This window comes from Budorcas taxicolor, chromosome 13 (assembly GCF_023091745.1).
Source record: "Budorcas taxicolor isolate Tak-1 chromosome 13, Takin1.1, whole genome shotgun sequence".
In the NCBI taxonomy this organism is placed as follows: domain Eukaryota; kingdom Metazoa; phylum Chordata; class Mammalia; order Artiodactyla; family Bovidae; genus Budorcas; species Budorcas taxicolor.
The window spans coordinates 1,949,193-1,975,689 of NC_068922.1; the positions used below are offsets into that span (position 1 = coordinate 1,949,193).

Here is a 26,497-nt window from a genome sequence, read left to right on the forward strand (position 1 = left end):
AAAGAAATACAGTAGGAAAACTTTTTCACAGCTGAAGGACATTAGTTACCAGATTGAAGGGCTCAGCAATAAGAAAGGAAAACTCAACAGTAAGTTCCAAAGCTGGGAAGTTTTGGAGCACCAATAACAGAAATTTCTGTTTCTGGAAAGAAAACTATAGGTCACAAGTTGAAGGTCAGAATGGGATCAGGCTTCTCTAAGAAAATGTGGAAGTTTGGAGGGAGTGAAGCAAAATCTTCATTAAGTGATTTAATGCAGAATTATATATCTGGACTATTAAGCAAGAGAGTAGAATTTTAAAATATGTGCAGACACCACCTATATATTTTTTAAAAGCAGAACAAACTCTGTATTTCTTTCTGTGTATATGTATACATATGACTATGAAGAATAGATATAGAAGTTCTGGACATTTACACAGCAAACTTTTTTTAAATTCAAATTTATTTATTTTAATTGGAGGCTAATTACTTTACAATATTGTATTGGTTCTGCCACAGATCAACATGAATCCACCACAGGCGTACACGTGTTCCCCATCCTGAACCCCGCTCCCACCTCCCTCCATGTACCATCCCTCTGGGTCATCCCAGTGCACCAGCCCAAAGGATCCTGTATGGAACCTGGACTGGCGATTCGTTTCTTATATGCTATTATACATGTTTCCATGCCATTCCCCCAAATCATCCCACTCTCTCCCTCTCCCACAGAGTCCAAAAGACTGTTCTATATATCTGTGTCTCTTTTGCGGTCTCATATACAGGGTTACCGTTACCATCTTACTAAATTCCATATATATGCGTTAGTATACTGTATTGGTGTTTTTCTTTCTGGCTTACTTCACTCTGTATAATAGGCTCCAGTTTCATCCATCTCATCAGAACTGATTCAAATATATTCTTTTTAATGGCTGAGTAATACTCCATTGTGTATATGTAGCACAGCTTTCTTATCCATTCATCTGCTGATGGACATCTAGGTTGCTTCCATGTCCTGGCTATTATAAACAGTGCTGTGATGAACACTGGTGTACACATGTCTCTTTCGATTCTGGTTTCCTCGGTGTGGATGCCCAGCAGTGGGATTGCTGGGTCATAAAGCAGTCCTATTTCCAGTTTTTGAAGGAATCTCCACACTGTTCTCCCTAGTGGCTGTACTAGTCTGCATTCCCACCAACAGTGTAAGAGGGTTTCTTTTTCTCCACACCCTCTCCAGCATTTATTGCTTGTAGACTTTTGGATCGCAGCCATTCTGACTGGCATGAAATGATACCTCATTGTGGTCTTGATTTGCATTTCTCTGATAATGAGTGATGTTGAGCATCTTTTCATGTGTTTGTTAGCCATCTGTATGTCTTCTTTTGAGAAATGTCTGTTTAGTTCTTTGGCCCATTTTTTGATTGGGTCATTTATTTTTCTGGAATTGAGCTGCAGGAATTGCTTGTATATTTTTGAGTTTAGTCATTTGTCAGCTGCTTCACTTGCCATTATTTTCTCCCATTTTGAAGGCTGTCTTTTCACCTTGCTTATAGTTTCCTTTGTTTTGCAGAAGCTTTTAATTTTAATTAGCTCCCATTTGTTTATTTTTCCTTTTATTTCCAATATTCTGGGAGGTGGGTCATAGAGGATCCTGCTGTGATTTCTGTCAGAAAGAATGAAACTAGAACACTTTCTAACACCATACACAAAAATAAACTCAAAATGGATTAAACATCTAAATGTAAGACCAGAAACTATAAAACTCTTAAAGGAGAACATAGGCAACACTCTCTGACACAGCAAACTTTTAAACTGTGGTTAACTTGAAGAAGGGGCTGAGATTGGAGAGGGTGGTCAGGGTGCTATACGCTCTCTATATTATGTATTTGCATGCATTTCTTAAAATAATCTATCTCTATATATTATGTGGGTGATCAAAAATATTTTGAATTTTAATGAAAAAGACTCCATTACTGGTAAAAGTTAGTTCTAAATAGGAGACTGTTTGAAATTGTAAGCCTTTCTGTAAGTGTTCATCTGGATCCACTTCTTTGTAGTGCCCTCTTTGTTTCATTTTCTAGCTTTAAAAAAGCCAGTTTAGGCTAAAAGGAGCCATTATGGTTTCTGGATATCACTGTATTTCTGATAATTAGCCCTTCAAACTTGATTAGTTTTTAGTAGAATTACAGGGATTCTGAAGCAATCCTGAAGCCACCTGTTTTCTTCTGCCATATAAAAACCTACATCTGCTGTTGATAGGATCTAAAATGTAAAAAATCACAAAGCAAGTTGGAGATTCCTGAGTTTCCAATGAAAACAAAGATTCTGTATAACTTTTAAAATATGTTTAAATAAGTCAGTGAATGGAAAAGAAATCAAGGAACGCTCAAAGAACAAGTTCCTAGTGAAAGCAGGTACCCAGAGAGGTACACAGAGCAGTAAAGCTGTCTTTCATCTTGAAGTTATCTGCCAGTTAAAGCTTAGATTTTTCATGATGCATGAGGAATGGGAAAACAGGAAATGAAGCCAAAGTGAGAAGTCTAGTAATAGACTCACCACGTAAACCTGGGACTACAAGAAGCCACATAATCTCAGGGAAGGCAGGAATAAAGAAGTCATCATCTCATGATACTGGATGCTTGGGGCTGGTGCACTGGGAGGACCCAGAGGGATGGTATGGGGAGGGGGGAGGGAGGGGGCTCAGGATGGGGAACACATGTATACCTGTGGTGGATTCATGTTGATGTGTGGCAAAACCAATACAATATTGTAAAGTAATTAACCTCCAATTAAAATAAATAAATTTATATTTTTTTAAAAATTTAAAAAAAATAAGCCATCATCTCAAAGAACTGCAAGAAAATCGTTACTTGCACAAGTAGGTTTCTAAACAGAGGTAGAAAAAAATCCTTCCTGAGCATTTGTGATTAAAAGCTCTCCCTCATGTGAACTTGAAGCCTGAAGTCAATTCACACCACCTGACAAATTCAGAATTTAGTGTAAATCTGTCTCATGTTGGAAATCCTCTGGTCTCCTGGTATAACTAATCAGTTTGTCTATAAAAACAGGCTGTTTTCAAATCAGGCTTTAAGCTATTACTACCTTTAAAGTTCCAACAGATGTCAATCCATCAAAGCAATTACAGTGAATATAGAGAAAGTTCATGAGTGAGAACCACAGCAGAAACAGAAGACTGTAGAATGAGCCCTACCAAAACTTAGTATTTTGGTATTATGAGAACAGGATGTTAAACAAGTACTTTTAAGACTGACAATATGAGTGAAGATCAGTCGACTAAAAACAATGATGTATGTTTGAAAACAAACTGAATTTCTATAATTGAATAGATAATTACATTTAAAATTTAATGCAACATGTATACTATCATGTAAGAAATGAATCGCCAGTCTAGGTTTGATACAGGATACAGGATGCTTGGGGCTGGTGCACTGGGATGACCCAGAGAGATGATATGGGGAGGGAGGTGGGAGGGGGGTTCAGGATTGGGAACTCATGTACACCCATGGAGGATTCATATCAATGTATGGAAAAACCAATACAGTATTGTAAAGTTAAAAAAATAAATAAATAAAGTAAAAAAAATTAAAAGACAAAAATAAAAAATAAAATAAATAAATAAAATTTAATGCATCATTCCAGCAATAGAGAGAAAAGTAGTAAATTTTAAAAGAGGTCTATAAGATTACTCAGGAATGTAGAAGAATGTCAAAGAGTAAATAAAATAGAGAGATTAAGAGACGTGAAAGACAGAGTGAGAAGAAGAGGTGAGCAAAAATGAGGATAGTAAAATATTCAAAATATGTTGTGGACAGAACTGATGAAAGACCCAAACTCATAGATTCAGAATCCTAGTCAAGAAGCATTTTAAACATTTCTATATCTAAATACATCACATTGAAATTTCAGCAGGGAAAGGAAAAAGTTTAAAATCTTAAAGGACATATCTTAAAAACAACTAAAGAGAAGTGAAAATTAGACAATTGATTTCTTGGCAGAAATAAAAAAAAAACAGTGGGATGATATCATCAATGTGCTGAAGGAAAATATTTGCTAATCTAGCAATTTATATCTAGGAAGAGTATCACTTAGAGTGAAAGCAATAAACGCACCTTCAACGCAACTCAAGATGACTCTAGATGTTTAGGTGAGAGTGTGGCAGGAAGGGCTGAGTGTTTGCCACAAGAGGACCTTCACTAAAGGAAATCACAAATCTATATCCTAGTTAGAGGAATTAAATAAGTATGTCTGCTAAATTTTTCCATTTATAAACATAAAAGATTTTCAGCTCAGCTTTTTTGTTATGTTACTGTTGTTGTTATTTTTAGTTAGTTATTTTGTTTATTAAGAACATAGGTGAAGAATGAGGGCTAGGAAAGGAAAAGAAAAAATATACCAGGAAAATGCTAATCTAAAGAAACCTGCTTGGGCTATGTTTGTATCAAATAAAATGAATTTTAAGGCAGAAAGAAAGAGGGATGTTATGTCATGGTAAAATTTTCAGTTCTCTAACAGACTATAACAATTTTAAACTTCTGTGCACAAAATAATGTGCACTCTTATAATGTATAAAGCAAAAATATTGGCAATATTGAACCTACCTCTCTAGTAGAAAATATTCATATTTCTTTTAGCAATCAATATTTCAAGCAGACCCCTCCAAAAATATCATTAAAGTATACAAAATTCAGATAAAACAACACAATTGGAAACTTTAATAATGTTTTTATGTGCATGTACAATAAGACAAAACTCAAATCCAAGGGAAATTTCATACTTAAAATATTCCTCTTAGATAAAGATGCCCACTGTTATTCCCTTCTATCAAAGAAAAAGAAAAAAAAAGTGGTATAGCAATTAGACATTATGTGAAGAAAAATAATTTGCAATTGCTATGACTCTCTATACGAGAAGGCAGTGGCACCCCACTCCAGTACTCTTGCCTGGAAAATCCCGTGGGCAGAGGGGGCTGGTAGGCTGCAGTCCACAGGGTCACTAAGAGTCGAACACGATCGAGCGACTTCACTTTCACTTTTCACTTTTATGCATTGGAGAAGGAAATGGCAACCCACTCCAGTGTTGTTGCCTGGAGAATCCCAGGGACAGGGGAGCCTGGTGGGCTGCCGTCTATGGAGTCTCACAGAGTCGGACATGACTGAAGTGACTTAGCAGCAGCAGCATGACTCTCTATTAAAAAGGATTTCCATATAAACTATTTTAATCAATAACAGTTTAGCAAATTTACTGAGTATAAAATCAATATACAAAAATCAGTTGCATATCTGTAAGTAAGCAATAGGCAGCTAGCATAATTTTAAAATTTCTAATACTGTAGCAGATATACAGTACCCAATAATAACTTTAGCAACATGTATTAAATACAGATCATGAAAAAATATATAATGCTCTATTGAAAAACATCAAAGAAGACCTATTATAATATGCTAATGAATTAGAAGAGTCAATAGCATAAAAAATGGGTTCTTCCAAATTGATCTATAGATTAAACACAATGCCAAAAAAAAAAAGTCCCCTCAATATTTGTAGAATTGGACAAACTGATTCCAAAATTTACATGGAGAAGCAAAAGCCCAGAAGTTGCTGAGTCTCCTAAAAGGAACAAAGTATGAGTATAAAGACTTATCATACACAATCATCATGAAAATATGGTAATTAAGATATTGGTGGAATTTGGCAAGTTGAACATTGACACAAATAGGTGGTCTATAAACAAATGTACTGAGATGTGAAAATTTGACTTATGATATAATTGGCACTCAAAATTTTATCTAAGAAACTAAGGCTTTTGGAGAAATTCTGTCAGGGCTATTGGTTACTGATATGCACAAAAAAATATTGGATCCTTACCTCACATCATACACAAAAATCAAGTCCAAATACATTTAAGACTTAAATATGAAATATAAAACTATGAATCTTTAGAAGATAATGGAGAGTATGTTTATGAACTGTGGAAAGGGAAGGCTTTTTCTAACAATATCAAGAAAAAAGAACAAGACATAAAAGGAAATATTAATAATTTGGTCTAAATTAAAAGATATTTTCTTCATCAAAATACTCTGGAGGGCTTCCCTGGTGATTTGGTGGTGAAAAATCCACCTGACATTATAGGAGACATGCGCGCTATCCCTGGTCTGTGATGATCTCACACGCCACAGAGCAAAACCAAGCCTGTGCTATTGAGCCTGTGCTCCAGAGCCCAGAAACCGCAGATACTGAGCCCAGCACCACAGCTCCTGAAGCCCCAGAGCCTAGAGTCCATTCTCCACAAGAGAAGACTCTACAGTGAGGAGCCCGCGCACCACAGCTAGGGAGCAGCCCCCACTGTCTGCAGTGAGAGAAAAGCCCACGCAGCAACCAAGACCCAACAAAGCCGAAAATAAACAAGTAAAATTCTGGATATGTATACATATATATATATATATATACACATATATATAATTCTTTAAAGAAAGTGGAAAATGAAACAGCAACACATAACATCAAAAATTAATGTCCATAAGATATATAAGATTTCTATAAGTTAAGAAAAAGTATGTCAATTAGACTTTAAAAATAAATAAATTATAAAATTAAAATATAATTACTATTGAAAAAATCATGACAATTGTATAATCAAAATTTCAAAATAAAAATATAAACTTAATTTCTATTAAAAAAAAAATACAAACAATTGGAAAATGTGCAAGAACTTCCATGCTTCTGTTGAGAGGCACAAATGGCCAATAACATAAGTAGGCCAAACTTCACTGGTAACTGCTGTGCTGAGTCTCCCAGCCGTGTCTGACTGTCTGTGATCCCATGGACTGTAGCCCTCTGTCCGTGGGATTCTCCAGGCAAGAACACTGGAGTGGGTTGCCACGCCCTCCTCTAGGGGATCCTCCCAACCCAGGATCACACCCAGGTCTTCCACATTGCAGGTGGATTCTTTACCATCTGAGCCACCAGGGAAACCCTCTTTGGTACTTAAGGAAATGCAGATTTAAGCCATAACATTATGGCTGGTAAAAGTTTTATGTCTGCTGATGTCAGGTGATTTTCAAGAAAATGGTGCACCTAGGACAGTTCTAGATTGCTATCACTAGCAATGTAAACTGGTCCAAATACACTGGGGAACAACTTGACACAATCTAGGAAAGTTGAAGATAATACATTCCCAGGACCAGCAATTCCTGGCCAAGGTAGAAACTCTCTAGAGAAGTTCCCACTTATATGCATCTGGAGAACTGGGCAAGAATTCATAACAATACTCTTCATACCAATAAAACATTGAAAATAACTATACTTCAAGAATAGAGTGAAGAAATTTTAATAGTATGTACACAAGAATATTACGTGGCAACAAAATAAATATGAAGGGGTCCCCGATGGCTCAGTTAGTAAAGGCTCTGCTGGCAGTGCAGCCGACCACCTGCAATGCAAGAGACACGGGTTCAATCCCTGGGTCAGGAATTCCCCTGCAGAAGGAAATGGCAGCTCATTCCAGTATTCTTGCCTGGGAAATCCCATGGACAGAGGAGCCTGGGGGGATACAGTCCATGGGGTAGCAACAGTTGGACTAAGCAACTGAACCACCACCACCAAATAAATTTGACTTAGAGCCACAGACAGCAACCTGGACCACAGTATTTAGTGGAAAGCAAGTGGCCAGAGAACATGCTTCCACTTTTGTGAGTTTAAAAACCTGCCAAGCAGATTAGTATGTTGCTTAGGAATGCAAACTTGGTAAAATGTGGGAATGATAAGCAAACAAACAACAAAACACTAGACTGCTTTTCCTTCTGAGTCATCAGAGAGGAGATGAGATCGTGGAGAACTTGAAGCCCCATGTTTTATAAACTGGTCAGTGGGTATTTATTAGTAATAAACTGTTCTTGGTATCTTATGAGTATTTTACCCACTTTTATATTTATTTAATATTTAAGAAACGCCGGTTTTAAATAAAAAGGAAGAAAGAGAGTAGTCATGATGTTTTGGTGCACTAAATTCAATTTGACAGGTGAGATTCTTCATATGCTGCCATCTTTAGTATTCTTCCTGGGATTGAAATGATTTGCCGTGATTCCATGTAGAAAGTGGAAAACAAACTCACCCAGATCAAGTCGCTGCTTTGCTCACCGCCCTGTGGGCGGGTCGGAAAGTATTGAATGAAGCCCGCCTCCTCCACGGCCTTCTCCGCGGCCTCGCCCCCTCTGCAGTCGGCCCCCTCCCTCCTGCTGCGGCGCTCCGCCCAGCGCGCCAGTCCGCTCTGTGCCTTCTGCTGCCAGCCACCACACCTCCAGACTTCCCTGTGGCTGCTTCCTTTTTCTTCAGTCCTCAGTGCAAATAGCAACTCCATACAGAGAACTTCTCAGACTACGTAATAGACTCTTATTGCCTCTGTCTGTTTCCTTTTATTTGCGGCGCTATCCCCTATCATGTTCACGTGGTTACGTGTTTATTAGCGGCGTTACTTCCGCACAGGGGCCACATCTCTTTAGTCTTGCCCTAAGTGCTTGGCAGATTCCCGAGTACCTCGAAAGGTAGAGAGTCTACCTTCAATGCGGGAGACTTGGGTCAGGAAGATCCGCAGAGAAGGGCATGGCAACCTACTCCAGTATTCTTGCTTGGAGAATTCCATGGACAGAGGAGCCTGGCAGTCCCTGGGGCTGCAAAGAGTCGGACTCCACTGAGCAACTTTCACTGTCGCTAAGTTGGCATATAGCTTGTCAATTAAAAATAATGGGGACTTGCCTGGTGGTCCAGTGGTTAAGACTCCATGCTCCCAATGCAGGGGACCTGGATTCGATCCCTGGTCAGGGAACTGGATCCCACATGCTCCAACTAAAGATTCCCAAGTGTCACGACTAAGACAGAGCACAACCAGATAAATAAATACTTCAAAAAGATAATGGCATTAATTAATATTTTTGCTAAATATTTTGGGCAAAAAACTTAGCACTTTTTATTTTTATTGGAGTATATTCATTTACAATATTGTGTTAGTTTCTGCTATACAGCTAGGTTATACATATATCCACTCCTTCTTAGATTCTTTTCCCATATAGGTCATTATAGAGTATTGAGTCGAGTTTCCTGTGCTATACAGTAGGTTCTTATAGATATCTGTTTTATATGTAGCAATGTGTATATATGAATACCTATCTCCCAATTTAACCCGGCCCCTTCTTCCCTCTTTTAGTAACTGTAAGTTTTTTCTCTACATCTGTGACTCTATTTCTGTCTTGTAGATAAGGTCATTTGTACCATGTTTTTAGATTCTACATATAAGGAATAACATATGATATTCGTCTGTCTCTGGATAATTTTCTTTTAAATTTGGGAAACATTAAATTTCAAAGAGCCATTTCCTTCCTACATTCATTCAACAAGTATTTGTCATCTTTAATGTGTTAGACATTATACTAGATGCCAAGGTGTAGGTTAAACAGGCAGGTAGTACCAGGAACTTCATACTGGGGATGGACAGGGCTCCAGCTGTTAGTTGTGAAGGCTTGTAGAGGTCAGTGTAAAATTAAGAACAGAGTAATTTAGAGGCCAAGATACTGAAGAACTAAGGACAAGATTCTGGGTATTTCTATTTAAGGGTATTTGGGGGTATTTCCATAGTGATACCTCGAGACATCATGAAGATTAAAGGATGAGAATATCAGAGAAAATGAAAGCTTTAGGATAGAAAGGCCATCATAGCACCAAATGCCAGAGCATCCACCAGAGAGCAAAAAATAAGAGGCAACAAAACATGAGTCACTGCATCAGTTTCTGAATAATGGTCCTACGTCTCTCTAAACATTTCCTCATAAATGTCATTGAAAAACCCAGCTGAGAAAACCCTTCTGAATTCCAAGACTGATTAGTGAAATCATGCTTCTACTTTTGGTCTGTTGCAAGAAAGATGAGAAATGACCCAGGGAGAACAGAGAAGTTGCTGCAATATCCCTGACACAATGCTACATTAGCTTCCTAGTCAATACACTCTACCCAGTTTTATATCATGCTAAAATATTACTATTTGATTAGAGATACTTGTGTCCAGTTTTGAACAAAGCCATTTTTGAACATAACTGGTTCACTGGTTGATGTAGGGACACTTGCCCCAACTGTATCTTTGTTTTTATGGAATGCTCTGATTCCATTCATATTTTTTTTTTTGTTATTTACACCCTTTCCAACAGAGAACATGCTCAAAGCAAGAGGGCTGTCTATATAAAGGGTACAGTTACCCTCTACAATCTCTGTGAGATAGTTCAGAAATTCCTTGAGGAATGTTTGCTTTCTAACTACTGTAGGACACTACTGACAATGCCATAAGGTTATCACAGTTGTCTGCTAGTGACCTTTTGCTCCTTAGGTGCTGAAATGTGCACTCTTGGTTCTTATTGATTTTTGTTACCACCACACTAGATTGGTAATGACACCTACCAACACATCCCATCACCCATCCTTGGGAAATTAGTTTTACATCTTACCTCCTTGCTTATTGAAACTGATGCATTCAGCATTCAGACTATTCATGCTGAGTATAAGATAACCACAAACCAATCTGCATTTTTAACTCAAAAGCTCAAGTCTTTTATTTAATATTAAATCACAGATTGTTCAACTGCTAAATGGGTCACACATTATGTTAAGTGATCCAGCTCTGTCCTCTGCCATCTGGCTACATGAATCAATGTCAGATGGATGCAAATATATCTCTGAGAGGGAACCTTGGGAAAGAGTGCTGATATACCAAGCATAGACCCTAGGACATTTACCCACTCCCAGAAGAATGCATTGAAGGTAAATCCAAAGATCACAGCACAGGTTTAAATACTGGCTGTATAATTTCACTATTACTTTCATTGGATGCTATGAGTCTGAGTAAGTCCTATCTCTGCTTCATTTACCTTAATTTTGTTGCATGCCCAGAAATTCAGGGACACTCAAGGACAGCAGGGAGCAGATCAGAAAGAGAGTGTGATAAAAACTACAAGTAGCCTCAAGGACAAAAATAATAATAATAATACTAAGACAGAGAGGCTTGTGTATCCAACTGGCTACCGGGTTTTTCTTTGACCATCAGAACTGGTTCCCAATTTGAACTTCAGAGCTTTACTGGTACAGTAAGGACTGAGATTAATAAGTATAGTTATAAATGTTATTTTATTAAAAGTTTCCAATAAGATGGAATGCAGATTAAAATAGTGTGCTCAGAAATAGAAAGACAAAAATCAATAGAAAATAAATGAGGGAAATAAGATCAAGGGAAAACAAGAAAGGTAATTTAGAGGCAAGAAGGACTGAGTTTATAAACTGTACACAAAAGCACACACCATAATAACCTGTATATTAATTGGTGTTGGGCCACAGATCCACAGGTCAAAACTAGCTATAGAGGAGAAAACCCCTTGAAGACTTTGGGCTTGCAAAGAAGGTTGATATTATACACTGTCCCATATCCAGAGCCCTCCATGTACTCAATCACACTACCTCCAGGTTTTCATTACTGCACTCACTCATCCACTCAAACATTTTGTAAATGTATTGACATGCCAACACCATGTCAGGTTCTTGGGAAACCATGGTTTGTAAAAGTAGACATGATCCCTGCTCTAGTGGAACTTCAGAGAAGTGACAGAGATAGACAAAAAGCAGATAATCACAAAAATGTGTGAGACAAAATAATCACATAAATGAATGAGACACCTCTGTAGGAAAGAAACATGGTTCTAAGAAGAAAAATACAGAATGATCTAATAGAAAGATAAAGATTAGGGGGAATTTCTTGAAGCAAATAATGTTTAAACTGAGAGCTGAAGCTCAGTAGGGCATAACTGAGTAAATGTTGTAGGATCCGTGGAGCGAGGGGGCGTGTGTGGACGGAGGGAGGCCCTTGCTGCTGCTGCTGTTGTTCAGTCCCTCAGTCGTGTCGACACTTTGTGACCCCATGGACTGCAGCACGCCAGGCTTCCCTGTCCATCACCATCTGCCGGAGCTTGCTCAAACTCATGTCCATTGAGTCGGTGACGCCATCTAACCATCTCATCCTCTGTCATCCCCTTCTCCTCCTGCCTTCAACCTTTCCCCAGCATCAGGGTCTTTTCCAATGAGTCGGCTCTTCACATCAAGTGGCCAAAGTATTAGAGCTTCAGCTTCACCATCAGTCTTTCCAGTGAATATTCAGATTAATTTCCTTTAGGATTGACTGGTTTGATCTCTTTGCAGTTCAAGGGACTCTCAAGAATCTTCTCCAAAACTACAATTCAGAAGCGTTTTTTCTTTAGCACTCGGCTTTCTTTATGGTCCAACTCTCACATCCATACATGACCACTGGAAAAACCATAGCCTTGACTAGACAGACCTTTGTTGGCAAAGTAATGTCTCCGCTTTTTAATATGCTGTCTAGGTTGGTCTTAGCTTTTCTTCCAAGGAGCAAGCATTTTTTTAATTTCATGGCTACAGTCGCCATCTCATTTAATTTAGATTTCATAGCTGCAGTGATTTTGGAGCCCAAGAAAATAAAGGGAAGCCCTTCTAGAAATAAGAAATAGTACATGCAAAGGCATTGTAGCTGTAGGGACCATAGTGTGTTCAAGAAACTGAACCAGTAGGGCACAGAGAACAAGGAGGAGAGTGTATGATGGGAGAAGGAATGTTGATCGAAGTGAAACCCATACAACCTTGGTTGCTGCCTTAACAAGGTTGATTTTTATTCTAATAAGCCTTAACCCTGGGTAGAGGTAGTGATAGGATCAGATTTAGGTTTTGAAAAGGTTTCTATTGACTGAAGTGGAGAACAAATAGAAGGGTGGAAAGATCAAACAGGATGCAAGAGATTAGTTAGGACTCTTAATGCAGCAAGAGACATTCACAGTATGGACTTGGAGACGGAGAGAAGTATAAGAATGTGAGAGGGAGAACTTAGTGCTGGGTTGATGGTACAGTGTAGCGCAAGGAAGAAGTCAAGGAGTGATGTGGGTTAATAGTGTGTGCAACAGGGAGAGTATTGTCACCTAACACTGGCCTAGAGAATGGCAGGATACGGCAAAACTGGAGGTGAGGAGAAGGCAGTACTGGACATGGTATGATTGAAATCTAGGTAGAGAAGTTAAGGAAACGGTGAGATATATCCATTTGGAATTGAGAGAAGTCTTCTGGAGAAAAAAAAAAAAAGATTTGAAACTCATATATAATATAAAGATGGAAGAGTGCCTGAGCATGAAACGAAGTTTCCAAGAGAAAGACTATGAAAAGAGAGAAGAGACCACAGATGGAGCCTTGAAGAGATTTTAAGATGCTCCTTGGGTTGGGGTTATTCTAAAAACAACACAAGATTGCAGGGGCAAGTCTTTTTCTTCTTTTTTTTTTTTTCCCCAAAACTAACTTACACTTCTTTCCTATTATTTTATTTTGTTTTGTGTTGTTTTACCAAGGATAGACAACTATCATCCATCTCTCACTCTAGAATTTCCTTAGTTAGCCATGAATTGCCTCTTCCAGGGATGATAGGAGAAGTTTCACCATAAATGGGTCTAATCAAAATAAAGGATATTTTATAATTGGGTTAGAGTTTCATGAATAGGACTTTATAATATGCCTGCTAAATGATGCTTGTTATCAAACCCATGTGAATGTTAGTGACTTTATGCTTTTGTCTTTTAAGGGTCAATTGCTCTCTCCTGATCTATCTGTGAGATCTGCATGAGGTGCTGCCCAGAGACGCTCTGAGATTTTATCTGAGATGACCTGGAGTTTTCACTGTCATTTACCTAGAAATGATCCTTTTGCATATTTTAGAAGAGGACACCCATTCAGTCAGTTTTGCAAGTTCATTATTGCAAAGTATAGCTAAAGAAAGTATAGAATTTTGTGACAGATAATTGAAGAAACCAACAGAAAAGCTTAAGTTCATGCTATACAATGGTTTTCATTGTCCAATATTGTATTCACATAGTAGGCAGTGCATGAGATGGAAAGATCCTTATTGATAAACATGGTTTTCTTTCCATGGTTATTTATTCACTGAACATGATAGTAATGTCATGCCAAGAAAGCTGCATTGTGTTCATGTGTGCACAATGGATATTCACATGTTCTCTGTGTGTTTGCCATGTTTACTATGTAATTAAAACCAAAACACCAACTTGTGATATCCCCAGAAGAGCACTAACTGTATAACTTAAGCAGCAGGTAGGATTCCTTTTCTTTTGCTGTTCATTTTAATATAGGTAAGAGGAAATAATGTTTTTTCAAGATAGTAGGAAAGAATATAATGGAACTGCATGTCCAACATGGAAGCCACTAATCCACAAATAGTGACTTAATTTTAAATTAATTAAAATTAAAAATTAAGTTATTCCATCATACTGGCCACAATTCAATAGTGTCTACAGTATTGGACAGTGCCAATATCCAACTTTTCCACCATCACAGAAAGTTTTATGAAACAGCTCTGAACCAGGGATCCAGGCTGCTGCCAGTTTTTGCAGAGCCCACAAACTAACAATGATTTTACATTTTGAAATGATTGAAAAATAATCAAAGGAAGAAAGTTTTAATTTTTTAAATATGTATTTATTTACTGTGGTTGCACTTAGTTAGTTGCAGCAGGGGTCTTTGATCTTCATTGTGTGGCATGCAGGCAGGATCTTTAGTTGTGGCATGGCAATGCTAAGTTGTGGCACGTGGAATCTAGTTCCCTGACCAGGGATCAAGCCCAGGGCCCCTGCAATGGGAGCAGAGAGTCTTAACCACTATCCGCAGGGAAAGTCATTTGAAATTCAAAGTTGAGTGTTATGAAATAAAGTTTGTTGAACACAGCTGAACCCCATCCTTTTCACTCTGTTTATGACTTTTCCCCTGGCAGCAGCCCCATTGAGTAGCCATGATAGAGACCTTAAAGCCTGCAAAATCTAAAATATTCACTCTGGCTCTTCAGAAAAGTTTGCCCATGTTTGAGTTAAAGGAGGGAGGGTAATAGTGTTGTTTCCAAGTCCAAACTCACTCTGCTCACCACATGACAGGCCAGTTCACTGGAGACGAGGTATTGAGGCAAGGAATAATGACTTTATTTGGAAAGCAGGCCGACTGAAAAGATGGTAGACTAATCATCTCAAAATCACCAATTTTGGGGAGTCTGGATGCCAGGTTCTTTTATAGAACCCAGCGGGGGAGAAGTGGAACAGTAAAGTAGAAAGCTCACAAGTCTTGCAAACATCTCCTGGAATGGCCAGCCTCAGGGAAGAGACATGTTAATTTCTTACTTCCTGTATTCGTTCACAGGAGTAGGGGTCAGGATGTTACCCTGAACAAAAGGCATTTTGGTTTAACATTCAGGCAGAAGTGCAGGGTTCCCTGAGACAGGCCGTTATGTATAGACAGTGTCCTTGTAGTGAACAGAAGCAATGAGTAGAAAAGGTTAAAGTTAAAGAAACAGATCCAACATGTAGTCAGATTTTGTTCTTCCCCGTAACAGTGTCATAACCCACTTTACTAGAGACTGACCTGTATGGTTTGAAAAAGGACATCAGAGGAAGAGAACACGTGTGCAGAACCCATGTCTTGACTTGATTGCTGTAGGACACCACCCTGCCTTTTAGGATTTGACTGGAGTGTTAAGCCTCCAGAAATACTGGGAGGTCACCTTTAACATGAATCCTAAGGGCTCCATGAAACCCTCAGCTTTCTCAGTGTCTTTTTGTAATTAAAAAAAAAGAATACTGTCTAAAGCTCACTTCTCTCCGCGGTCCACTATCCTCCTCATTGTCAAAAGGCAAATTATATTCTCTCAAAGGCTTGACAATATGAAACAAGGAAATTCACTTACCCTCTTGACAGCAATGCCAATTATCTTTTTAACCTTCTCTTAGGCTAATGGCTGAGACAATGAAAAATTAGTTTGCAGTGGGACCTGAGCCAACTCGGCATCCTTCAGCTATTCTATCCTCTCTTCCCACCTCTTGAGAATACTACGTTCACTAAGACGAATTTGTAGTCTCTTATTAGGCCAGGCTTAAATCCGTGCAAGAACTTAATAAAGTCATTTTCTATTAGAATTGCCACAAGGCTATCGAGCATTTCTGTAGGAGTAGGATTGTGTCTTCTATACCTGTGACTTGACTGGTCTGTTACAAAGCACCCTAGGGAGCCCAGCCAACGCATTTGATATGTTGCTGGACAAGATTGTATCTGAGGGGCAGGGGAAATCCTCAGCAAATGTATTTCTTGTTTAAACCTCTAATTCTTTAGCATTAGCTTTAAGCCTAACTGACTTCACAGGAATAAATCATTAAGAAAAGTCTATGACCCCAAAGATTGCTGTCTAGGTTTTCCTGGGCATGACTCAAGTTCAGGCATGCGTACACATCTCCCCTTAGAAATGTGCGCCCACTGACCTCTCATGTCAGTTGACCTCAACCTGTCCTTGGCTGCTGGAGGAAATTCAGGCTAAGAACAAAACACTTATACTTCAGTCTCTAAGATTTCAGAGCCCGATTCCTGTATACCTACCTTAGTTTGTACTTTCTTTATATCCTCCAGCCAACAGATATATCCAGTGTCCCTGATTCATTAAAATGTTAAGAGGAGCACTCTCGGAAGGAATCATTGATCCAACATTTCCATAGTAAAAGGGAAGTTGTAAATATCATCCATTTTGACATTTAAATTTCCCACTGACATGCATCTGATTTATTTGATTTAATATTAAAGCATGGGGAGAGTAGAAGAAACTAGATATGTATAAGCTATTTGGCTTTATTTTAGCCATTTGATTTTTAAATAAAAACAAAACAAAAACCTTAGCATAAAACTTTTTATTACTGAAAGCATTTTGAAATTATTATTGAGATCCCTGGAGCACAGAGTATGGACATAACAGGACCTAACAGAAGCAGAAGATATTAAGAAGAGCTGGCAAGAATACACAGAACTATACAAAAAAAGATCTTCATGACCCAGATAACCAGGATGGTGTGATCACTCACCTATGGCCAGACATCCTGAAATGTGAAGTCAAGTGGGCTTTAGGAAGCATCACTACGAACAAGGCTAGTGGTAGTGATGGAATTCCAGTTGAGCTATTTCAAATCAAAGTACTGCACTCAATATGCCAGCAAGTTTGGAAAACTCAGCAGTGGCTACAGGACTGGAAAAGGTCAGTTTTCATTCCAATCCCAAAGAAGGCAATGCCAAAGAATGTTCAAACTACCACACAATTGCACTCATCTCACACGCTAGCAAAATAATGCTCAAAATTTTCCAAGGCAGGCTTCAACAGTACATGAACCATGAACTTCCAAATGTTCAAAGTAGATTTAGAAAATGCAGAGGAATCATAGATCAAATTGCCAACATTGCTAGATCACTGAAAAAGCAAGAGAGTTCCAGAAAAACATCTACTTCTGCTTTATTGACTATGCCAAAGCCTTTGACTGTGTGGACCACAATCAACTGTGGAAAATTCTGAAAGAGATGGGAATACCAGACCACCTGACCTGCCTCCTGAGAAATCGGTATGCAGGTCAGGAAGCAACAGTTACAACTGGACATGGAACAACAGAGTCGTTCCAAATGGGTAAAGGAGTACGTCAAGGCTGTATATTATCACTCTGCTTATTTAACTTATATGCAGAGTACTTCATGCAAAATGCTGGGCTGGATGAAGCATAAGCTGGAATCAAGATTGCCAGGAGAAATACCAATAACCTCAGATATGCAGATGACATCACCCTTATGGCAGAAAGTGAAGAAGAACTAAAGAGACTCTTGAAAATGAAAAAGGAGAGTGAAAAACTTGGCTTAAGAGTTGCAGACAGTGGCGCCCGGTGGGAGTCAGTATGGCGGCTGAGCACAAAACTAATTTGTCCAAGAACTTGCTGTGCATGAAGTTCATGCAAAGGGGACTGGACTCGGAAACCAAGAAACAACTAGAAGAGGAAGAAAAGAAAATCATTAGTGAAGAGCACTGGTACTTGGATTTGCCTGAGCTGAAAGAGAAAGAGAGTTTCATTATAGAAGAGCAGAGTTTCTTGTTGTGTGAAGAACTTCTCTATGAAAGAATGTCATTCAGAGGATTTAATCCTAAGGTTGAGAAATTAATGCTTCAGATGAATGCTAAGAACAAAGCAGAAGAGGCTGAAGAGCAAAAAGTGGAGCTCGATGTGTCAGATGAAGAAATGGCTAGAAGATATGAGACCTTGGTGGAGATAATTGGGAAAAAGTTTGCCAAGAAAAGAGGCTGTGCCATTTACGAAGAAGATGAAAATGGAGACATAAAACCAATTAAAGTAAAGAAGATGTTCTAAAAGCCCCAAGGTTAAAATGGAGGCCTTAAGATATGGTTCAGGGATAAGAGCTTATTTTGGAACTCAACTCTGTAGGTTCCTCTATAGTTATTAATGTCATAATGTGTATTTGTAAAGAAATGTATACTTTTGGAAACATCCTGCTTTTGGAACAGACGTGTGATGGATGTTACACATCCTTTGCTTAACGGTGTTCATCAAGAGTGGACTTTTAACCCTTGATCTTCAAATGTACATAGGTATGTGGTACCTTCCTAAAGAATATTTTATCTCAGATTTTTTTTAAAATATAACTCTCCAGTCACTGACCTTAAATTGAACTCATGAAAACTAACACCAGTGTTTAAATTGCCCTTATGTTTATAAACATGTCAAGTCAGTTCATACATATATTTTGGAATCATGTCATGAGAATTTATGATATGTTAATTCATCAAGAACAAACTTGCCTCTTCGGGCTAAGGATTTTCATGCCACAAAGTCAATGTCAATGTGTGGAATTATGTTTTTCATTGTTGTTTAAGCCTTTAATTATTTTTTAGACATTGTTCTATAATAAATACCTGTTTTCATATAAAAAAAAAAAACTTGGCTTAAAACTCAACATTTAAAAAACGAAGATCATGGCATCTGGTCCCATCACTTCATGGCAAATAGATGGGGAAACAATGAAAACAGTGAGAGACTATTTTGGGAGGTGAGGGCCTCCAAAATCACTGCAGATGGTGACTGCAGCCATGCAATTAAAAGATGCTTGCTCCTTGGAAGAAAAATTATGACCAACCTAGACAGCATATTAAAAAGCAGAGACATTACTTTGCCAACAAAGGTCCATCTAGTCAAAGCTATGGTTTTTCCAGTAGTCATGTATGGATGTGAGAGTTGAACCATAAAGAAAGCTGAGTGCTGAAGAATTGATGCTTTTGAACTGTGTTGTTGGAGAAGACTCTTGAGAGTCCCTTGGACTCCAAGGAGATCCAACCAGTCAATCCTAAAGGAAATCAGTCCTGACTATTCATTGGAAGGACTGATGTTGAAGCTGTAACTCCGATAATTTGACCACCTGATGTGAAGAACTAACTCATTGGAAAAGACCCTGATGCTGGGAAGGATTGAAGGCAGGAGGAGAAGGAGACAACAGAGGATGAGATGGTTGGATGGTATCACTGACTTGATGGGTCCATCAAACTCCATGATGAGTTTGAGCAAGTTTGAGATGGTGATGGACAGGGAATCCTGGCGTGCTGCAGTCCATAGAGTCACAAAGAGTCGGACATGACTGAACCACTGAACTGAACTGAACTGGAGCACAGAGTGGCAGTTTTGGAAGCACTAGGTGTTTTTTCACCACGTACAGTACCTGAGACCAGATATATGGATGGCTTTGTCAGAAAATATCATGAAGCCAAACTGTCTTTCATAATTATTTCAAATTGTCTATGTTTATAACCCTAAGTCTCTCTTTAAATGCTTATTGGACCAGTGGTCTTTGACATATAACTGTTGTATCAAGAAATAACCTGTTAATATTAATAATGAAACAGAGTCTTCGCTTCACCATGTGTCATTTCTAGAGGATGTGAATGCTGAGGCCCTAGCAGGTGTGAGTAAGAGTGAGGACTCTAGAAGTGTGAGAAGAGGTTCCAGGGAGAGGGAGAGCAGGTGTGGCTGCCCAGAGGCGAGGGGACCGCTGGTGGAAATGAAAGAAGTCCATTAGGATGGCGATGAGGCTGAGGAGGAACATGGACCCAGAACAGGCAGATCATTGTAAGAAGCCATAAGGGCTTTGGAGTTTTACTCAGAGGACAATAGCAGCCATTGAAGATACATGGTCCAATTTCCATTTTAGTAGAAAAGAGAACCAGGAGACTAGTTAGAAGGCTATTTGCGTCTATGCCCTTGAGAAGAAAGCAGAAGGGTCACCCAATATATCTTTTGTAGAATAAGACTATTCCACAACCAATGATGAAGAAAGATAAAGAACACATTAGGGGACTGCTAACTCATTACTTCTGTGTTCCTTTATGTAACAAAACAACCATCTTTTCTAAATGAAACAAAACTGTATAATTGCTTTTTAAAAATATTTAAGTCTCATGGTTACCTCTTAAATGTGAATCTCCGCCTGTTATTGCAATCAAATGTATCCAAAGGCTTGCATCAGTATATTCTAGCCCAGATTCCACAGGGATGACCCTGAGATCAGATGCAACCTTTAGAAGCAATGCTGTTGGCACTCCGCGCTCAGAGTTTATGACATCTACTCAAGTTCAGGACAGCCTGCGCAGGGAGAGGGTGGCCCGGCTTTGTCACTGGCTCACACACCTGCCTGCCACATGATAAGCCATCCCATCAGGTTTCATCCTGATATCGACCACAGGCTAACCAGTGACCTTTCCTCTTCTCAAGACTTATTTAGACTCTCCCTGCTGTTTATCTAAATCACTACACGGTTTGACCTTGGCTTTCAGTGCCTTCAGGTTATCAGCATGAAGGTCAGGTCATTATAAAAGAGTGAGGTCCATCACTAATGACCTCAGGACATATCTTAGATATTGGGATGTTGAATAAATCTCACCAGTTCCTTTTATTATAATGTGCCTCTTTTTCTTAAAAGCTAAGCCCTGAAATAAGAGAGTTTAAGTCAGAATTTATTTTTTGATAAATGAATTTTGTGAAGTAAATTTCACAAATACTTCCCCATTCTTCCAGTTAAAATGTAATTTTCAAAGTTCAGGCTAATGAATTCACTCTGTAGCTATTACTTGCCATTTGTACATGACCTTGTAATAAACATGTTATTGACCTAGGGATGATGAGGACTAAGACTTAGGTGGTTCCATTTCTAACAGCAAAATAAAAACTATTATTGGCTGCAATAAAATTTAGTGGTCTTAAAATTTAAATAGAACTGTTGTTTATACTTAATCAGAGAAATGGAGAGTTAGTTATATACGATACTTAAACTGTGGAACACTTGGTCCTAAAAAATGTCCATTATAATACTTTAAACAAATTAAATTCTATTTAAAAGTTTCAGGTCTCCTGAATGTCAGGGGAAGGTGAAAATGCAGTCAGGAGATATAAAGGCTAGCACAAGGACATACAGCCAGAAATTCTGAACTTGGATTTCTTTGCATGTCCTTGTACGGTATCATGCCTTGAAAGATGATCTTGACGACTACTGACATTTTGTAAACTTGAGTGGAAAGTGCAATGTATTCCTTTTCCATGGACTGAAGCACATGATAGCTCTTGAGCCAGATTATAAGAATCCCTGTCATAAGATTATGGAAAATGAGTGGAAAGAATCCAGACTGAAAGCCTGACCCACACTTGACTCCTTGTTTTAAGGACAACGTTTGATAACGCTTTCAACACATGGCTTCCTGAGCAAAGATCTTCAGTAAGTAGTTGTTTAACATTTAACCATATGAATTAATCTGAGTCCTTAGGGAAATCCAAGCAGATGTGAACAAAGACTCACATCCCTCAGAAAGCACCCCATATTGGCAGCTGGAAACAATAAAGAATTGTTGTGTAATCATAGCAAACTCCAATTCTTTTCAAAACTATGGTGGACTGAAGGGTGGTCCTCTAAAAGATATGTCCACATTCTAATTCCCTGAATCTATGAATATTACCTTATTTGGGAAAAGGACCCTTGGAAAATGTAATTAAGTGAAGAATTTTGTGATGAAGAGGTCATCCTAGATTTCCCAAGTGGGACCTAAATCCAATAGTATGTGTCCTTATAAGAGTGAGGCAAGGATAGGTTTGACACATAGAAAAGAGGAGAAGGCAATGTGACCACAGAGGCTGAGACTGGTGTGTTGAATGCCCAAGTCAAAGAAAGCTGGCAGCCACAAGAAAGTGGAAGAGTCAAGGAACCAGTTCTCCACGAGAGCCTTTGGAAGGGGTGTGGTCTTCCCAACATCTTGATTTCAGACTTCTGGCCTCCAGAACTGTTAGAGAATAACCCGCTTAATGTATGATAATTTGTTACAGTCCCCACAAGAAACTAATATGCTATCAGGGGATGCTACCCTCCACCCTGTACGAGGTAGGCTCTCCTAATGTCTGCTTTTCTGGGTGAGATATCTTGAAGGTCTTTCTCCCTTCCTGCACTTGCACATCCCTGTCTGGAACATTCTCTGTGCAGTAGTCTAAACCATTACAACCTCATTTCTTATAAATTGTATGTGTGAAATCTCTAGAGCTCAAAAAACAGTATTTGGCAAAAAGCAACTCTTGTACTTTTTTCTCAAGTGCATTCATTCAACAGATATTTATTGAGCATCTACTGTGTGCCAGGCATAGTTCTAAGTGGTGGGGATACAGCAGAGAAGAAAATGGACAAAAATGTCTGTTTCCATGAAGTGTTCATAAGCAAGTAATAAGTAAAATAATGAAGCAAAATATATAATATGTGTGGAAACAGAAACTACAGAGAAAATTAAAGGAAGGGACGGGGTGGGGAGTGGAAGTCCTCCATTCTTACTAGGATGGTCTATTGTTGTTATCCTCTAAGTTGTGTCCAGCTCTGCAACCCCATGGACTGTAGCCTTCCAGGCTCCTCTGTCCATGGGGTTTTTCAGGCAAGAATACTGGAGTATGCTGCCATTTCCTTCTCCAGGAGATCTTCCTGGAACAAGGATTGAACGTGCATCTCCTACAGTAGCAGGCAGATTCTTTACTGCTGATCCACCTGGGGAGCCTGACTTCTAGGATGGTTGGGGAAGGCATAACCAAGACGGTGACCTGGTGGAGGTGGCTTTCCAGAGAAACTGAACCAATAGGAGATAGAAAAGGATTTATTAGAAGGAATTGGTTCTCATGTTTATGGAAGCTGGCAAGTCCAAAATCTGCAGAGTAGGTGTCTTAGTTCAAATTCAAAAGCCAGAAGTTGCTGTAGAGCCAGGAAGATACTTCAGTTTAAAGACCATTAGACAGGAGAATTCTGTCTTACTTGGAGGAGGGTCAGCCTTCAATGGATGATCCAGCAGGATCTGGATTTAACATGTCATGTCCCAATAAACCCGGGAAATAGAGATTATCACAACTGCACACACACACACACACACACACACACACACACACACACACACACACACACCATGAAGAAACAAAGAGCTCAAACCAGCTAAGTGACTGATCTTACAACACACAGGTAGTAGGACAAGACATCAGACATGATTATAGCAGGCTCCAAAGCCTACTTTCTTTTCATTATTAGTTGTTTTTTTTTTTAAGTACTTCTAAAAGAAACTGCTAGAGCTGTGAATTCCAAAACATTCAAGGCTGATGTGTGTGTTGTTTTTCTTACATACTTTGCCAAGTGTTTTGTTCTCATTTCACTGCTGAGAATTCTTCAGCATTTGTGGTGCTGTCATAGGGCACAAAAGTATCTCACAGACTATTCTGAAGCAGCATTAATAGGCCTTCTCCTCTCTGAGCCCATGCACAGCTCTGCACCTCAATCAGCCAATCCAAAACTAGTGTGAGCATCTAAAGATGAAGGACCTGGTCCCTGCTTTCAGTTGGCTGGTAATCTCATTATGGTGATATAACAAAGTGAAATGATGAGAAGAGATAAGAGCCAGGCTGTGTGACTCTGACCTTAGGTAGACAAAAATTTAATAACAGCAAAAGAAAGAGTGATTAGTCTATGGATGCTGCACAGGAGAAAGAGCATTGCAAGCTGGGTGGAGGATATTGCAAACATCTAGGGAAGGTGTGAAGTCTTCAGAGAAGTTGAGTGAATTATCTCAGAGCAAAGCATGGACTCTGTCTTTTAAACTTCCAGGCTTTCAAAACTTCCCAATAACTTTGGTCAGTATGTTTTGTTTTCTTTTTTGGAGGCAATAAATTCACAAATGCTGTAAGAGCAAATTGAACATGAAATCCTCAGTTGATTTCATTTTCTTTTTTAATTTAGTAAGAGACCTCTTCAGAATGAATCTCATCAAGAATAATGTGACTTGAGCCACCCATTGTACTGAATGACTTCCCCTTCTTTTCAAAATGGAAATCAGTTTTCACTTTATGTGCAGCTATAGCATCCACAATTATAAGTAAAAAAAAAGAAAGAAAGCAACTAATAAAAACCTTTCCATCAGCATTGCTAGGATAGCAGTCTATATGCAGAAGTAGCCTGTTGTTAACTCATGAGGCAGTTTCCTTAAAATAAGTGAGTAATGGCAATCAAGTCACTATATGGAGCGACTTCTCAAACAATACACTCCATCATGTTACCTTAATTACCTTAAGCTATGGCTGTATTTTAAAGACAGGAACCTCTGCTCATGACTGTTATAAATACAGACAAGTTATTTCTCCTCTTGTGGGAATCATAAGGCTAATGTTCTCACCTTTTTCCTTCTAAAACCAATCTTGATTTTTAAAAAATCAGAGCAATCATAGTAACTGGGATCAGCAGTTCTGTTGATTCTGTGTTCAGGTGGATCTCGAGTGTTTTCTGCCTTGATAATTCTGTTCTTCCATAAGACAAATCCTTTTGCTGGCAAGGGCTTTTCAGCAAGCACCTGGGTAAACGTGTGCAGGCAACTCTTGGTTTGTAATTTCCATTCTTAACACCTGTGCCAGTATATATTAAGACCAGGATTCCAGGGTAAATGTCACTAAAGGAAATAAATCTGAACTATGCAGGTCATGATATCTGTTGGTTGTATATATATATGTGGGAGGCTCTCAGGTTCTGCAGTTTCAAATTCAGGTTCTCCACTGACTGAGCTCATGCCCTTTAATGTGTGATTCATGCTTGTTGTAACATCTTGGAGTCATGTTATAGGGATGTTGAACTTGTTTGGAGCAGCTTTGACTGGATTCTTTTGCTTGGTGCCAAAAGCTAGTTATTTGATGTGGTCCCTGTTTTAGAGTAACAAGGGGGTAAATGTAAATAAGACATTAGCATTGTCCAACCTTTCTCATAGCTGGAATGAATACCCTTTGTCAGTAGTTTTTGGCTTGTATGGCCACTGTTGCCAACTGTAATAAAATAAGGACAAAACAAGGAAATGATGACATCAGTGAAAAAATAGAATGAAATTTGACCACTGCAAATACCATACTTTACAACATCCTCAAAGGCTGAATAAAATGACCAGGGCCAGCTTCCTCATGGCTGACTAATATTCCATCATGTAGGTGTGTATACATATATATACATGCATATACATACATATATATGTATTAAAAAGAAGAAACTTAATTCTCTAAGTGTCCATCTCAAGAAAGTAAAAAGGAAAGAGCACCTTAAACCCAGAGAAAGTAAAACAAAGGGAATACAAAAAATGGAACTAGGAATCAGCAAAATAGAAAATAAGCAATAGTCAAGAAAGTCCACAAGGCTAAAGGGTCGGTTCATTGTTCTAACATGCTTAATGAAACTGATAAACACACCACTCCAAGACTGATATCTCTCTAATGAACTTGATTGCATTTGTTGCCCAGATACCAAGAAGTTTACTTTGAAATGGTAGTTGGCTAAACTTTCATCCAAGTCAATTTTCTTTCCATTATGCCAGGCTTCTGAAAGCCTGTTTTTCATCAATTAAGTTGAATCATAAGATAAGAGCATGATCCGGATAGCAAAGGTGCTGAGAGCTGGAAGAATGCTTGGGAAATAGAGTGAACGTGAACTGTGAACATGCTGTGCGCAGGGCGCAGGACATTTAAAACAAAGCCTTCTAGGGGCCTCAGTGGACAGTGCACGGAAGGAGGAGCAACTACATGTGAATGTTTTAAAGATGGAAAAGAGCTTCTCTTACATTTCACCTTTCAGAAAAGTAGGAGAGCAACATGAGCACCAGACCACGAATACTGGTGTTAACAGCGGAGACAGAGCAGAGCCGTAGGTGCCGTCTGATGCCCAGTCTCCTCCCAGGGCAGGCGCTGGTTGTTGGAGTAACGCAGCAGGAGGTATACGATTCTACAACCAGGAAACTCAGGCAAACTGGTGGCACATAAAGGTAGCACTCCTACACGTTGGTCTTTGCTGTCACCATACTGTTTAAGCTGCTAATCAGTGTTTCTCAAACTTTAATGTGCATGCAAATCACCTGGGCAATCCTATTAAAATGCAGGCTCTAATTTAGTAGGTCTGTGTAGCTGCTGCTGCTGCTAAGTCACTTCAGTCGTGTCCGACTCTGTGCGACCCCATAGACGGCAGCC

The 26,497-nt window shown here is 38.9% G+C and overlaps 2 protein-coding genes across 2 annotated transcripts in view; both read left to right on the forward strand.

Moving 5' to 3' along the window:
* PLCB1 (phospholipase C beta 1) overlaps positions 1 to 26,497 on the forward strand; it is an 854,020-nt gene that overhangs the window by 780,300 nt on the left and 47,223 nt on the right. The window lies entirely within an intron of this gene.
* On the forward strand, positions 17,837 to 18,304 carry LOC128058012 (M-phase phosphoprotein 6-like). The gene has a single exon (XM_052650393.1). It carries the CDS (start codon positions 17,837 to 17,839, stop codon positions 18,302 to 18,304), a length of 468 nt encoding a protein of 155 aa, XP_052506353.1.

What these genes read in the sequence shown, in the direction of transcription:
- LOC128058012 (XM_052650393.1), top strand. Translation starts at nt 17,837, where the DNA reads ATGGCGGCTGAGCACAAAACTAATTTGTCCAAGAACTTGCTGTGCATG.